The sequence below is a fragment of the Lithobates pipiens genome, unplaced genomic scaffold, assembly GCF_037356315.1.
Source record: "Lithobates pipiens isolate NorthernLeopardFrog02 unplaced genomic scaffold, aLitPip1_a1.2 Scaffold_1, whole genome shotgun sequence".
In the NCBI taxonomy this organism is placed as follows: Eukaryota; Metazoa; Chordata; class Amphibia; order Anura; family Ranidae; genus Lithobates; species Lithobates pipiens.
Genome location: NW_027507685.1, coordinates 184,445,658 through 184,463,101, shown reverse-complemented (window position 1 = coordinate 184,463,101; position 17,444 = coordinate 184,445,658). Strand labels below are relative to the sequence as shown.

General features: G+C 38.9%; 1 protein-coding gene across 2 annotated transcripts in view; it reads left to right on the top strand.

The window, feature by feature from the left end:
* Positions 1 to 17,444, top strand: part of PBX3 (PBX homeobox 3) — a 305,612-nt gene that overhangs the window by 274,999 nt on the left and 13,169 nt on the right. The window contains exons 6-8 of one of the 2 annotated variants that reach the window (XM_077478996.1): positions 8,554 to 8,719; positions 10,513 to 10,625; positions 12,993 to 13,082. In XM_077478996.1, coding sequence (XP_077335122.1) covers positions 8,554 to 8,719; positions 10,513 to 10,625; positions 12,993 to 13,082 — 369 coding nt within the window. The remainder of the gene's footprint in view (positions 1 to 8,553; positions 8,720 to 10,512; positions 10,626 to 12,992; positions 13,083 to 17,444) is intronic. The other variant, XM_077478998.1, reaches the window with a different exon arrangement.

The window sequence follows — 17,444 nt, the reverse complement described above, 5'->3', positions numbered from 1 at the left end:
GTAACTTTTTTCTACCCCATCTAGTTATCTATTTTACTATAAAACTTAACAGTTATTGACAGTTATTATACAGCTATATTTTAGCTTCAGAAATCGTTGGTCCAGGTAATATCTGATTGCCTTGGAGGGATCAGGAAGGATTTTGCAGGTTTCTGCAAGGGGAGGTTTTCTATTTTTTTTTTCTGTTTGCTGATCTATCTGTACCTATTTCTTTTTTAAACCCAACTTTGTAGTTATTGGGGTGGCACAGTAGCCAAGTAGTTAGAACCTATGCCCAACAAAGATTGATTGGGGCCTGGGTTTATTCGTTTTCCGCTTGTGTAGGATTTTTTTTTATGTGCTTACATAAGATTTCTCCAAGTGTTCCACATTTCTGGAGCAATACGGTAATGTAATTTAATTGGTTTATAACCAAATTGGCTCTAATGTGTGTATGGCTGTTGTAGAGATATGTAGAGATATTAGGCAGTGAGCTCCTCAGAGGCAGAAACTGTCAATGATCCTATGTAATCCATTGCATAATGAGTTGACTCTACTTTTTATAGATAAGGGAATTAACATATTATACTTGTTAAACTCTACATCACGGGCCATGGGGAGGTTGTGGGTAAAGTGTCTCAGCTGGTAATGGACTAAAAGTTTTTTTCTTTATCGTCCATTATTAGGAATTGTAGAAATTCTTAAACAAAAATCTCAATTCCGCCCACGTGTTTTCTTATCTATTCTTTCCAGCTTTCATTAAAGAAACTGCTTGATCATCCTTGCAAAAGGGTCCATGTTTAATGTCCTGTTATGGAGTAATGACAGTCTATCCCTGTCTCTCAGTTGTATTCCTTTGTTGCCACCCCATCATATGGGCTTCTGATATATCCATTGTCCCCTGTTGTGACCATCAGGAAGCAATTCCTGAGAAACACCATTCAGCCATGGCTGGAGTGCAAGCGCATAGACAGAAAGTATCTAAAAAGAGAATGCAGGAGAACAGCAGCACAGAAATGCAACAAAGATTGAAAAAAATAAAAAGTGACAAGTATTCTCTAACAAAACGACAATCTTTTTAATACACAACACAGTATGGTGCTAAGTGTCTTATTTAGAGCTCAGAGATTTTAAAATATTTTTGTATAAAAAGGATTTCCTGAGAAGAACAGTTGAGTCAGATCCTGATTGAGGTCCACGTGTCTGGCATTCTTAGTGACAGAAATATAAAATTTTGCTTCCGCTCTTGTGCTTTATAAGGGTCTACCTGGATATATAGAAAAGCTACACATGAAAGCAAAATTCTGTACACAAAAGTTTTTTTATTTTGTTTAGCTTAAGTGAAGCATATGCATCCATTTATGTGAGCACCATTGCCTCAGTCATCTATATGAAACTCCAAAGCACTTTCAAGGCCAATTCTCCTTCAGTCTCTCCTTCACATGTTCCTATAGGTGTAAATGAGGTAGATTGACACCCAAGACAAGCAAAGCAACACTGTAGGGGTTTTATTTATTATCATTATTTTATTTTTTATTTTTTGCAAAATATCAGTCTAGTAGAAGCACAGGGAAAAGTTGGGGGCACAACTACCTCGCCTTACATCTCCAGACCCAAAACAACAACACTTTTTTTCCATATAGAGCCCTAGTGTATGACAATAAAGGGCCCATTCACGCCAAATGAGTTATTCACTCGCAGGTACTCACCCCACCCTCCACTTCTCCATGCCACATTATTCCATGAAATCATCAGGAGGCAGCTATCTCTTCCTGATTTAGGTAGCCGACCCCATTGATGAGCTGTATGAAAGCTTATGCCTCCTGGAAGATATGCCATGAATATCCAAGAGGGCACAGGGAGCAGGACACCTCATTCTATCCAAGGTGATAATGGAGGATGAGGGGTGGGCCAGAACAGAAAAATAAAAAAAAATTAATGTAGCAAAAAATTAAAATAAATATATATACTCCAGGACAATGCCAACTCCCCCTTCGATCCTCCGAAGAAACAACTGCTGGTATGAAAAAAAAAAAGAAAACTATCCAAATGGGCATTTTAATTATTTGAAGGCACAGTCATGTGACAGTCCTTATCCCTTCTTCTCTTTGCTTCCTGGGATCCTTCTTCAGGTGTCCACATCAGGGAAAAATATCTGATCCCCAAGGTAGGAAATGAGCTTTGGCCATAGAGGAAATTGCAGAAAGGATTAGAAACCTGTTTCTGGAATTAAAGAGGTTGTAAAGCTCTGGAAAAAATCCCCCCCCAAAAAGACCCTGCAAGACAAAGGCATAATGAGCTAGTATATACCCGTGGACCGTTCCTTCAGAGCGCATGTGCCAATGATATCACTGGCTGCATGCACTGGAAATATTTAAATATCTCATAAACTTTACAGGTTTAGGAGATATTTTCAATACCTATAGGTAAGCCTTATTATAGGCTTGCCTATAGGTAAAAGCCTGCAGAGGAAGTTTACTTCCTCTTTAAGACTAAGTAGTAAGGTATTTGAGGCATAATGAACTATTTCAATTTTTTTTTTTTCCTTTGAGATGAGCTTTAAATAATACATTGTTTAAAGAGTTTATAGACTAAAAAAGGGATAAATGAGAAGGAAAGGAGGACAGAGGGATTTTGTTTGAAAAGAGGGAGAGACCCTCCCAATTAAGGAGATTTGGGAACTATGCACTAGGGCCGGTTAGGTCAGCAGGAGATTTTTGATTGTGCAAAGAAATATGAGCACATTGAGGAAAATGTGTACATTATAAGATGAGCCAGCATAGTGTTACAAGCATAAGAGCAAGGTACTGTTGTCACACCTGACCCTTGCAACTAGCTCCAGCCATTCTGTAAATCCTCAGCTAAGTACCTTGTAAGTTGTGCCAGAGTAAAGTCTCATGCCTGCAGGGGCTTTTATGAAAACAGGTGCATGACAGTTGCCTCATTAAAACCTCCAGTGAAAGATATAAAGCGGATTTCTACAACATAAAACACATTGCACCACTGCAGAGAGATGAAGCATTTACCTAATAATTTATGGACTTTTTTTTTCTTGCCATGTGAACGCTGTAATTAGCTTGATAAATAAGCAAAACAAAACCTCTCTTAAACGAGTCTGCAATTAGGACTAATTCATTAATTGACTTTAGAGGAAGGCAAGAGAAGATACTTATTCTTTATTTCATGCATAGATATTTTTGTTGGTAAGCGTGCAAACAAGGGACAAGGACGGCTTGCCTGCAGCATTGCTTTGCTAAGCACTCTGGTATATTGGCTTCAAGTATGTAGATATCCCATGTTGCCATTTCAGTCTCAATGAACGTCAAAATATCTTAAGGTTTAGGGATTATATTTACTTTTAATAATAGCTATTTAAAATCATTACAGTGGATGTTTTCAAAGTGTGCATCCAGGGTAATTTGTGCCCCCTGGAGCACGGGTATTCTGATCAGAATGTGTCAGCTCTTTTTTCCTCTTCAGAGATTACATTAAAACAACATAGCTGTCAATTGCTTGAAAATAAATCCAAAATGAGACAGTTTGTTATGAAAGAGCAGTGTTTAGTCAACAATGGTTTAAAGGTAGCCAGTGTCAAATAATTGTTATTTTCAGATGGGGAGTTGATGTGGATCTAGCTTGGTCACCACATGTGTACACTGCACCTACAAACACATTTTCATGTGCATTCCCTTGCATTAGGCTTAGAAGATTTCTTGAGCGAGTAGAACATTCGTAACCATGTTGTGCAATGACTGATGGATCATTTAGAGGGAGACCAATACAGACTGTCTAGTTTTGCTCAGGGCGAGAGGTGGGAAACAGGGAGCTGCTAAAGGAACACAACCCAGGGAAGAAGAAAAAACAATAATTGACTTGCTAATGCTATCTCAAGAAACACTGCAACTGGGCACAACTCAGTTAGTCAACACCGCTTATTGTAACTCAGCTGGGTGGCGTGAAGAAGTTGCTTGATTTTCCAAAGAAAATAAGGCAGTGTGAAAACACAGGGAAATTAAATCCGTGTGCAAATGTTTATGAAATTTTTATTTTTTGAATCCTTGTGCAAATGTTTATGAAATCTAAATTTTAAAGAACTAAACCCTAAAAGCTGTGCCAGAAAAAAAGACAGGCAGAAGGCAATGGACTTCCCCCGTTACTGACTCACCAGGACTTATTCAGTTGTTTGTTTTTCTGTGGAGGCAGCCATCTTGGTAGAGATGAGGCTTTACTGCCTAATGCTAAAGAGTCCCGAGAATAGTGAGCTACACAGTAGTGACATCACTAAATCTCACTCCAAATCTCCCTAATTTCAGACTGGTCAGTCAGGCATACTATTTCATGTCTGGCTGGAAAAACTGGATTCCAGAGCAGGTTCAGTGCATCCTGTATGTATGCAAGCCTGCTTTTTAATATTGCATCTTTTAAAATGTAGTTAAATCTATTACTCCGATAGACTTTATGTCCATTCCCTGCCTAGGCCAGAGAGACATGTAATGCAACCACCACCTCCTGGGATATCCCCCTCACACATTTAAAGAATAGCCAGTGATGGAGCTAAATGTGTTGCTGGGGGCCATGCGGTCTGAAGTCTAGTGAAGCAGCTGGCTGAGGAGAAACAAGATGACAGCACAGAACGCAGGCGGTCGCACCTGCAAAGTGGATCACTGCAGGACAATGCTGGATCTGCTGGGCAGATGACTATATTCTTTAAAGAGAACACCGCATAAAAGGTAAGGGGGGCGTGATGTTAAAGCAGAACTAAACCCTCCTATATTTGCCAAGGAAACTGCCATCTGGCCCTATGTTTGCTCTTCAACTGTCATGATGCTGCACATGTGATCAGTTATGACACCAGCCATTTGATGGTTTGACAACTTTGTTAAGAGCACAACCAATGTGATAGTTACATTTCTGTCACATGGCAGAAATGTAACTTTTTTAAAACTGTTGAATTGTTGGGTTTAGTTTCGCTTTAAGTCTATGGCTGCAACATCTACCCCTGAGATTCAGTGACCAGATTACTAAAGGAAAGCGTGAGTGGAGTACTGGGACTGGTGCTATTAACACTCCTGTTGGTAAAGGCTTGGTCAAATGGTTCTATTTGCGGATCAGTGATACAAGGCCTTGGAAATAGGAGCATACAGAAAAAGAGTTGACAGCAGGCAGATAGTAGTTCTGTGTTTGTAACCAACAATCCCATCTAAAATAACAATTTTGGACTATTGCAAGCCTTCCAGTTAAAGAAACTTTTGTAAAGCCTAAAAGAATTGCAGACACTTAAAAACAAATTCCTAGACAAAAAACACCACATTGTTATACAGCAAATTTGGTCCATTTGTTTTCAGATCTGTTCCATAGATTAGGCATAAATTCAACATGCGCATTTTAACTCATGTAAGCAGAGAGCTTTTGCTGTTTGCAGTATATTATGAACTATGGTATTTCTGCAAGCACAGATTTGAAATGAACATGTATTATTTGTGCCACTCTTAAGCAGTTGCTGATTTTAACTGGTTCTTTTCATGCAGGTTAAACATAACGTATGATCAGTTCTCTTTTCACTGCTTCCAATTAAACCTTGCTCGTTAGTTTAACCTCAAGGTAATGCCATCAAACAATGCATGTCAGGGAAACACTGCCCACACTAGCAGTCGTTAATTTTAATTGCCTTGATATTAAAGATTAAGAAGCACTGGAGAAGCTAGGATGGATTTCTATACCACGTCAAGAATATCCTGCACCCCGAGGCCTCCTAAGGCTCTGGCGATATTAAAATGGAATGGGGGGAGGACAGAAGGAAGCCTTTATTAGACAGGGCTGTTGTTGAGACTACAGAATTGTCCCTCCTCTGCACACACAAGAGATTTTTTTCACTTCTAAAGCTGTTAATAAAGCAGTAATTAGATTTTTTTTTTTTTACAATAATTATTCGCCCGCTTTCATTAATGTATTATTGCTCTGCAGGTTGGCAGGTTAATGGTAAGCAAAATATATAAAATGTAACATCAAGTATTGGCCAGGGATGGCATTGAGAATGAGGTTTGAACTGTGGGTCACAACAGATGTAGTAGAGAACAATTGTGTTAGATCTTTGATTTGCTTGTACAAAAAAACAGTACTTCTCAGAGTTAGTCTACTAAATGTGAATCATCCTGTTTTAGCTGTTCACTGGTGAACTAAATTACACTGTGGGGTTGATTTACTAAAGGCTAATAGACTGTGCACTTTTCAAAGTGCAGTTTCTCCAGAGCTTAATAAATGAGGGAAGTCTTCACTCTGCAAAGAACACCCAGTCATGTGCAAGGTACAAAAAAAGCATTTTGCTTGTATATGATTGGATGATGGAAGTCAGCAGAGCTTCTGCTTATTTACTAAGTTCTGAAGAAACTGCAAAGTGCACAGTCTTTTTTCCTTTAGTAAATCAACCCCAATGACTTCTTACAGCTCTTAGATCTCTGCATTTTCTAAATTGCTACATTAACAATAGGGTGTAGTCACTTTGTAATGGCTACTAAAGGTGGGTGGAAAAGTCAATCCAAGTATAGAGATCTCACAGTCAGAGATGAGAAGTTGAATTACATCTATCCAAAGCTAACATATTTTACTTTAAAAAGATTTAATGACATTTCTATCATGCATCATTGCTGTATCTACTATTAAAATGGTACTCAATTTTGTGAAAATAGCTGTAATGATACCAGGGATTTAGGGCTAGTTGGTCTTCAGATGATATACAAAACAACATGTATTCTCCCTCAAAAAATTAATTTAATTAATAAAAAAATTACAAATTACACCAGAAAACTCACTTGATTGGCTACACTTTTTTTTTTCTTATAAAGGCTTACTTACCGATCCTTTGGTATTTATACTTTTACAAATGATAAGTAACAACAAGCATGCACAATGAGAGTTCTATATTCAACCTGATTTTATATGATGGAGGTAATTGACGCAGGTGTTCACGGCACTACATTATTTTACAGGCTCGTCCCTACTGATGCGATTTTATAGTCTTCAAATGAAGCATTGACATAAATAAATATAATAGAATTTATATAACGTAAATTTGTTTGATTGTGTTTAGTTTCTCTGGAAACATGAGCTTAATGTACTGTGTGTAGGTAACAGGTCCACTTTAAAATAGTTTTCTATCTTCAGCTATAAGGTAAAACAAATCCTGAAAATTGTGAGGTTTTAAAGGAGAAGTACTTCTTCCGTGGATCACAGGAGTGCAGTCCATTCTGCACTCCTGTGACTCGTTTTCAGCAGACAGCAGGCTGAAGTCCGCTGTCTGCAGATGTCAAAGAGCTGGCCTAGGCCCGAGCAAGATCACGACGCTGGAGTCGGCATCCACCGACATGCCTGGATTGGCACCCAGGATTTGCCTCTCAGCAAGTTGCTGAGAGCCTGAGTCGTCTGCTCCCTCCATTTCCCATCCACCTAGGTAAGTATAAATCTGCAAAAACCCCAAATCCCATATTCTCTTTTAATGTGTGGCTGTTTTCAGTATCACTCGAGTATGCCACTAGAACACTTATAGGTGATTCTTGTTCTACATATTAGTTCTATGACAGAGACGTGGGGGTAGATTTACTACATGCAAAAAGACCGTGCCATTTGCAAGTGCAGTTGCTCCAGAGCTTATTAAATGAGGTACATCTTCACTTTGCAAAGAATAGCCAATCACATGCAAGGGGGGGGGAAAAACAGCATTATTATTTGCACATGATTGAATGATGAACGTCAGCTTCTGCTAATTTACTAAGCTCTGGAGCAACTGCTCTTGCAGAGTGTCTATTTGCTTTTAGTAAATCAACCGCATGATATTTAGCTCAGTCGTCTCCAAACTGTGGCCTGCATGTGGCCCTTTGCTTGCTTTTATCCAGCCCTTGCTTCCAGTGACACCAGCAATGTGGGACCATTCCTCCCACTGAACACCAATTCCGAGACTTTGTCTACTCCCACTGACACTGGGGCCTTTTCTGTTCTCCCTGGCCACAGTCTGGGACTCCTCAAGTCTTAGGCACAGTAAAAGTGCTTTTTTACACAGTTTAAAGACCCTTATTTAGAATAGCATGCTTTTTCTTGTTGGGGCTTTAATCTGGGCTTATCACACATGCATTTTGCTTTTGTCATGGACTCCTGTAAGTGATGAAGGTCAATGATTTGTGGGTGTAAATGCTGTTATTTATTACACTACAGTTAGTTTGAAAAGGGAGCTGTCACATCATTTATAAGTGGAGCCTGCATATTAATGCTGATATCCACAATAAAACGTACCTGTCATTTAACTAAAATTTCACTGTTCGCTTGTTTACCTTTCATTAAACACATAAATGATAATGGAAGCCACAAAATGCTTACCTGGGCTCTAGAAACTCTGAAAACCCACAGTGGCTGGTCACCAGATCCTCAGGCAACTGTAAAGTCGAATACTTTCCAACAGTGGAGATCATGTGACCAGATGCAGAGTTTTTACTATAGTAAAAAATGTAAACCAATTATGGTAATTTGTATGCAATAAAATTAAAAGCATAGCTGTTTTACATGTTTTTTCCTTTTTTTTTTAAGGTATCCAACTGGTTCGGGAACAAGCGAATCAGGTACAAAAAAAACATTGGCAAGTTTCAGGAAGAAGCAAACCTCTATGCGGCTAAAACAGCCGTGAATGCAGCTCATGCAGTTGCTGCTGCTGTGCAGAATAACCAGACCAGCTCTCCTACTACACCAAATTCCGGTAAGTTTGTAAATGACCTTCCAAAAATATGGGGCTATATATCAAAGACCACAGGGATTTGTTCATGTGAGATGGCCTTTAAATTACAGTCTTTACTGGTCTGAATCTAAATAATATTTTCCAACCTGAAATCTTCAGTAGTGGTACATAGTCCACCAAACAATCTCGCATTGTCCTTCACTGTGTGGGCAGCCCCCTTGTGCAATTACCAACATTTCCAAATCTCTTTCTTCACAGCAACAACAGTGTGATCATGTTCCCTTCCTAAATTATAATGACCATGCAGCAATGAAACCTGAGGACTAAGGGCTTATGCACACAATAGCCTTTTCATAGGCCCAACCCCCATTTCAGTTATTCTAGCCTATGCAGCATGAAAGGCCCATTTCCTTCATAAAAAAATGGGCCCAAACATTCCTTTTTTGGGAGCACACTTATCATTGTGCATATGTGCTGCCTTTAGAGTTTAATGAACTTACCCCAATGTCTATCAATTTTCAGTCAGAGGAACCAAATAAACATAAGAAGCAAAAGTGCATTAAAGTGGACCTTGCACCCAAAGACTGACTCCCCAGCTTCCCTATACCAACATCATCTTACATATAAACTGTGGGAAAAAGTATACTTATCTTACATCAAGCTTGGTCCTTCTGGTAGGATCTTGAGAAATCCTGCATAAGAATGCTCCTGCACTGTGCATGAGCGACATCTTTTGATGTAATTTGGGATAATCGGCATTCTCAGGATCTTTCTGAAAGAATCATGACATCATCCTCTCCTGTATGGAAACTGGGGTATAAGGTAAGAACGGTTACCTTCAGATTTTTTTTTTCCTCTTCACTTTTTTTCTTAAGTGAAGAAATTTTAAAAATTATATAGTGTCCCCATAGTTGATGTCTTCTTTCCCTCTCACGTCTAGCTGCTAAAACTCTTGTGATCTTGTGATTCGCTTCACAAAATAAAAATAAAACATTTTAAGGTTTTTTGCCACTGGGGTCAGTTTTAATAAGCTGATCTAGTATTTACTTAAATTATGCCTAAAAGAGAGGAGTGATCAGTTCAGGTGTTAAAACAGTCCCATTGCTTCATATTGTTTTCTAATTCAGTCTAGTTGAACTTCTATTTATAAAAAGGAGGTTCAGTTAGGATTACCTATGCTGGCCATACAGTGCATGTATCAATCGAATTTTTCAGTGAAATTATCGCTTTGATCTGATTTTGAATCATTCACATTCAGTTCAACATTTTTTTTATCTTTTTTTTATTTTTTTTTTTTACAAAGACCAAAGCAGGGAAATGTAACACTTTATATACAAGTACTTCATCATAATGGTCGCTTCAAACCCCAAACTGATTAAAATGATCAGATCAAAGTAAATTTTTTTTTGAAGAATCAATATATGTATTGCTAGCATTAGTAGTCTGTCTTCAATATTGACTTTTTATTTTCTGTGCTTTTCTACAACAGCCTCTTAATAAGGGGCTGAGTCTATAATAATTGTGCAGAATGTAATACTTGTGTGTGATTGGCATATGCTAGATTATCCGATTAAATGCAAATAACCGGTAATCTAGACCAATCAAGAGAATCTTGTGATACATTTTGATTCAACAGTGGTGTTTTGTTACTCTCCTTCTTAACATCCCCTTTGTGGGCTTTAGTTGGGTTATAATAACGGTTGCCTACTATATGTCACGTTTAGTAGTAAATTATCCCCTTTTTAGTTCTTCATACTTTTTTTTCAAGCATCCTTTTTTCTTTTATTCAGCTCCTTCGCTCTTTCCTTTCCTAGGTTCTTCTGGTTCTTTTAATCTCCCAAATTCAGGCGACATGTACATGAATATGCAGAGTCTGAATGGGGATTCTTACCAAGGGGCCCAAGTTGGAGCCAATGTGCAATCACAGGTAGGAGAGACGCCCCTGAGTCATTCCTCAGTGCACCTCCCACAGCTACCCCAAAGCACACACACCGACCAGCGGTGTGCACACGATTGGCAGCATGTAGGCCCTTGCCATTTGTAACTCTTGTGAATGCCTTCGGCTCTGACTTGAGTGCTCAGGGAAAAGGGTTTTGGGATGATGAGTCCTTGGACAAACAGAACCTCCCTTTTGAGAATTTCCCCAGACTTAATGCCATAGATCCCAAATCAAATATTTTACATGTTGCCATATAAAAGTTTATGTATATTGGTTTTAAAAATGTCTACTTTTCTTGGAGAACATAAGAGCAAGAAGGGTCCATCTTGTAAATATCACACTTTTCCTATGTCTAATCATTTGCTAGATGCAGTCTCTAGAAGTAAAGATATCATCTTTGGTGGGTCAAGGATATTGCGTAATTTGATGCTTACTAATCCATTATAAACCAGATGTAAGCTGATGTGAAATGAATAAAGCATGCCAGATCCACAGAACTTGTTACTAGACTAATGGTGCTAGGGAGGCCTTCTCTTGACAGTTGTAGGTACATTTTCTTCACATGAAAGATTAAAATCTGATTGGGGGAGATTAAAGCAGAAACTCTCAAGTCGTTCACAGCCAAGGATGGCGCCATCTTAGCTTCTGTTTAGATCTGCAATTGCCATGGTGCAACATTTGACCAACTATGACACTAGCCCTTTTCTTTTAGGGCTTGAGAGTTTAGTTGGGAGCTGTTGTGAGCACACTGGCAACTGGGACAGTTATTACCAAATGCATTCCCTAAATGTAACTGTTGTGAGAATCAGTTAAAGGCTAAGTAATCATAATAGATGCACGTTTTTGCAAAAAAGTGCAATTATTTTTATTATTATTTTTTAAACAGAAGCCTGCAAACAATTACAAGCACGATTTGTAAATCATGGGTGCAATGTCTGGCTCCTGCACACTTTTCTTCCAGCTTTCTACCCATACCACTGTATGGGCTTTCAGTTGGAAAGCTATAGGAAGTGTCAATGGACTACGAATGAGCTAATTACCACACGTGTAGTCCACTGAGAGCTACATGCCCATCTGCCATGGTGGCGGACGGAATTTGTACTTAATCCATTCACAAATCTTTGAATGAATTAATTGGCTGTGTGACCCGATTTTAAATGTGACAGCAGCTGCAGGGGAGAAGAACCCCCCACACGCTGTCAAAGGGGAGAGGGATCTGGGGGTGCAAGCTGGTGCCAAGGAACATGCTACACCCTCAATACATGTGTGATATGTTCCCAAAGGTGAATTTAGGCTTTAAGTGGGTCTAGTTCTGTTTTAGTATTTTATATTGGGAATTTTTTCACTGTCTTTGACCCATTAACACTTTATTGAAGTTAATGACAGAGAAATGCATAAGCCCATTCCTTAGGAAAATAATTTTAAAGCACCCTTCCCACCTCCCCCCCTGGACCAACTGGGGTTTTTAACGTAATGGTTTATGGGAAGTTTTTGTAAATAAGGCTGAACACAGATAACATGTCTTTAGATAAAAGGCACATTCACACACCCATACACATGTATCTTCTGCATGAAAGAAAGGTTCTTGCTGGCAGAGCCAGAAGATCCTGCATAAAATATATGCCTAAAGTACTCATGTTTATGCGAATACACACGTACAATCTGTAGATCTATGCCCATTTGGGCTCATTCACACAGGCATGTGTATTTGCCACATGAAAGAAAGGTTCTTGCTGACATAGCTAGAAGATCCTGTGTAAAATTTGGGCCTAAAGTACCCAAGAACAGGTGCATACACCCGTAATATCTGCAGCTGTGTCCTACTTTTCTGTGTGGCTAAATACAATGCACATTTCCGTATATAGATATAGTTGTGTGTATGGGCTCATTGATTACTATAGTGCTGCCTTTAGATGTGTATAATACTATCTGATGTACGTATGTAAAGGCAAATTTTTGTATGTCCATGTGAGCTTTAGTAACTGTGTGAATTTAATGCAATTTAAATCCATGTAGGCAAGGTAAGTGTATTACACGCTTTTGAACTATATCTACAATTGATTAGACATAGGTTCAGTGGTATTTCTCTACATTATTTTATGCATTTAATCAAGTGGCTAGTTTTGTGGAATGACATTTTATTTTCATTTTATAGTATAAGCTGCATGTATCTTGTCAGAAAGCAAACACATTTGACTGACACCTACAGCCATTTAATTTAAAGTGTTAGGTATATTAATAAATATACATGGGAACTAGGTGTTAAAGCCAGAAAACATATTATACATGTAATTAGCTTAAATTTTGCATTGGGGCTTTGAGGGGGTGTAATGTTTATATTTTATGATCTTTTAGGTGGATACCCTTCGTCATGTTATCAATCAGACGGGCGGATACAGTGATGCTTTGGGAGGGAATCCACTGTACAGTCCACACCACCTAAATGTGAGTAGACTTTGTTATGCTACAAAAAAAGCTTTAAAGTGATTGTAAAGTCTCTTTTTTTTCTATTAAAATAACAAAAATTTTATACTTACCTGCTCTGTGCAGTGGTAGTGCACAGAGAAGCTGCTCTTCTTGGGTCCCTGGCTGGAGCTCCTGGCCCATCTCTCCTACTGAGCGCCCCTCAGCAAGCAGCTTGCTATGGAAGCACACGAACCGAGTCGCAGCTCCATGTATCCATTCAGACACGGAGCTGTGCCTAGGCCCCACCCCCTTCTCCAAATTTTCTGACTATGTCTCCCAGATGACCAAGGCATTTGTGGACATCGCTGGATCAAGAGGGGGCTTGGGTGTTTGAGGGTCTACAGGGGGACTGCTGCACGCAGACAGTTTTTTAGCTTAATGCATAGAATGCATAAAGATAAAAAAAAAACCTTCTGCCTTTACAAACACTTTAAGGAACTGATAGTAAGCCATGTAGAATTGCAGAAGTGACATAACTTCACATTGATCTGTTTTTCTTCACTTATACAATACCTATATGTAATATTTTAGTTATTTTTGACCATAAATTAATGTTCCATATATTAATTATATAAGAGATAGAGGATGCTGTTGCCTGTATTTTTTTAATTTCGTGTTCACTTAATTGATCACTAAATGCAAAAAGCTAAAGCTAAAAGTAGGAGTTTGGGTATACTCAGGGTTCATTCACATTTTTCTGTTCTTGTGTGTTACGTTAGCGGTTGCATGTTTAGTTGTGTCATCCATTAACATGCTTAGCATTCAATTTGAATACATTTTCAATGGGCTGCCAAACACAAGAACGGACCCAAAAAGACATGCAATATTTTTTCCAACACATCAGGGTTGATTTACGAAATGTGGAGAGTGCAAAATCTGGTGAAGCTGTGCATAATAGCCAATCAGCTTCTAACTTCAGCTTGTTCAGTTAAGATTTGACAAAAAAGCTGACAGCTGATTGGTTTCTATGCAGAGCGTCACCAGATTTTGCACTCCCCAGTTTTAGTAAATCAACCCCAGTGCATCACAATGCATACTAGTTCTTTACCATGCATTGTTATAGTACTTTGGGTGCAGTTGAAAAGACTTATTTTTTCCGCATGGATACTGGAGGAATAGAGTGAATCCCTGTGCTGTTTCAAAGCATCCTTACTTTCAAGAGGCAGATGTGGAGACATGAGATAAAGAATCTAGGCAAGTGGTTAAATATAGATTTGGAAATCAGACAGCTTCTCATTCACGAAAGAACCCTGAATTGATTACATTCCCAGTATCCCTAACTTCTTTAAAAAAATCTTTTGATTTCAGTTATTTAGCATTACACGCAATCTACTATATACCATAACTGTGACTTCCATTAGGCTTGAATATGCATAATGCCTCAGTGACATCAATGTGACCTCAATGTCTTAGCACCATCTCAGAATTTTCCTTTTGTGGGCCAAAAAGTCTCTGGAACAATGTTTTTTCCTTTGCTTTGTGCCATTGCAAACATTGTCCTCTGTATTTCTTGTAAAATAAATTATAAAAGTTTTAATTCTCCATTTATGGCAAAGATTTCAGCTATTTTGATATTTCTACATTAAAGTATTAGTATTGTCCATAAATACCATGTCACATCACTGAAGTCAGCCATATGACAAAGGTAGCTAATCCCTGGTAAACTTTAAAGTGCACAGAAGAAAAGACATTTTGTAAGATCAGCTGCTAATAGTACTGAAAGCTTTCCTTGCAGAGAATGGAACAGAGGTTGTCCTTCTTTAATCGTGGGAGAAAAGGAACAGGGTATAATGTAATAGCAATGCGTAAATGTCATCTGCTTTGAAAATGGCACTGTTAGAATATTGCCCCGTGTTAGCACTAAGAGATCCGGGAAACTGATCAGTTTCTAGGTGATGAACAAGTCTTGAATGGAAAATGAATAGTTAATTGTATGTTTTAAGGGCTAGTTCCACAGATTCTAATCTAAAAACAATGTGAGCTTGACAAACAAGCTAGCATTATGTTCACATGGTTGCTTTTAAAATAATATGTATGTAATAAAATCATCAGCTTCTGGAATGGTATCTAATGTGTAATTACATTAGACTAATTTCAGCGCCCATGTTTTTTTTTTTTCAATACCCTCGTCTTCATCTTTAAAGGACTTACATGCCCGGTGGATCCAGTGTTTTCCTGCTGTGATCTACCACTCCACTGCCAAGTAGCAGATCCTCGCCGCCATCTTCCCTTCCTGTGTCATCAGGAGCTGGCTGTCTCTTCCAGTTTATTGCAGCCAACCCCCCAATGCACTGCCAGATCATCCCTCCAGCCTCTGTGTGTCTCTGCTCCTGCAGACTCCTATTATATGTAATAGAGAAAACCCAGGAGGCTGTATGGACACATCATTCTGCCTGGGCAAAAATGAAGACAGTGGACAAGCAAGAATAAACAAATTTAACCCCTTGGAGCCAGCGCCTCCTGGACCTTTAAGGGATTTAGGATGCCAAGAGGTGGGACGGGGTTTATGATCATGTGACTGTCGTGATTGGCTGTCACATGATTGAAAAGCAAGCAGTGATCGGGAGCGTGCTCTTGGCACAGCTGTATTTGCACTAATGCATGCAAATATGCGGCCGTTCTGCGCCAAGGCCCACCCATTGAGAGGCCACATATTTGCTCGCTGCTGACACCAACAGGTTAAAAATGTTAAATATAAAAATCAGCTTTTTTGGATAAGGAAATAATTTTCTTGGCTTTTGCCTTCCTCTAGATCAACTGTGGGTATAGGATGTTTATAGATTGAACTAGATGGACTCGTGTGAGAGTGTTGCAGTGGGGAAAAGGACATTTTTGGAATGAAGGTCCACTTTAAGTAGGGCCCACATTTCAGCCATTGGACTGTTTTATATCCAGGTCTGTGGGATGTTTTCTAACCATTTAAATTCTTAAGTTCTGAAATCTCTAAGTTATTAAACACAAGCTGTTGGGAGTTTACAACGAACTCCTGGTGATGCATTAATGAAATATGTCTCTCTAGACTGTACACAATTTTGCCAAAATTTTATAGTGTAATAAAATGAAAGCAATACTAAAAAGCACTGCAGCTGCAAGTCAGTATGCGGAAATATAAGTACCTCTTAAAATGTAATGATATCCACCCTTTCACTTTTCAGCTGGCCACTATACTTTTTTACAAACATTTATAGAGCAGTCTGTATCTTCAGCAGCAATGATGACATCTGCTTCTCATTGGCTTTGCTTAGGGAACCTGCTGACTCTGAAGTATAAGTGAAGAAAGGAAGCAGATATCATGACTCTGAAGAAAAAGCGAAAGCAGCTTCCATTATCAGTGCTGTAACTGAATGGCCAGTCTGATAAACAGAAGAGCAATTTTAAGCTGACATCTTAAAACCAACTCCAGAGTTGAATCCCATTTGTACCCCCTTGTGGAGCAATTCCTATAACCATTGCCAGTTGACAGTCATCTGCACACTTGTTTTAATCCTTGCCCCAAGAGACCCCACTATGCCTCTTGGACACAATTTTTATTTTAAAACAAAGTCCCCATAAAGTAGGTTAGAGCAGCCTCTCAACCTTTTTAACATGGGGGGACTCTTGATATAATAATAACTTTTCAGGCTCAGGGAACCCCTGCTAATGATTACTATGTATACAACTCACAGTATATTATCATGTTGGGAACTTGTGGTTATTAGGAAGAATGACCTTCGTACAGATAGCTAAAAAGATCTTTGGTGTCAGTGGTTACTTATCTGAGTGTCAGAGGTTGCTTATTACTCAAGGAGCAACTAGCAAGCTCAAGAGGAACCCTGTTTAAGAAACATAGGGTTACGGGAAGGAGGAGACCACACCAAGAAAGTATTTTTACCTACTTACTGAATCAATGGAATCAATGGAAGCAAGTATATTTATTACACTTTAGCCATTCCTTCGAGCAAAAGCACACATCTTGCAGATACAAGTAGTTCAGCTTAGGTTAGAGGGATGTGGAATGAGAGGAGAGGAGATGAGAAGCCAGTTCCTCACAGGAGGGATGTCCTAGAGTCCAGCATCTCATGACAGGGGGATGCAAGTAGTATTAAATATACATACAGTCCTTCCACCACTGCCAATTTCCCTCCTGAAGGAAGGCTAAAAGAATGAGGAAAAACTACATTTCAAACTTATCCAGTCCACCCACAGAGAGTGCTTGGTGGATTCCCACCAACACTACAAACACTATATATATATATATATATATATATCCAAGCCCTAGTTTCCCATAGTGTCCCTATACTGTTAGGGTCAGGCTTGTATTTAAAGTGGTTGTAAAGTCAGAAGTTTTTTTTAGAATAGAAT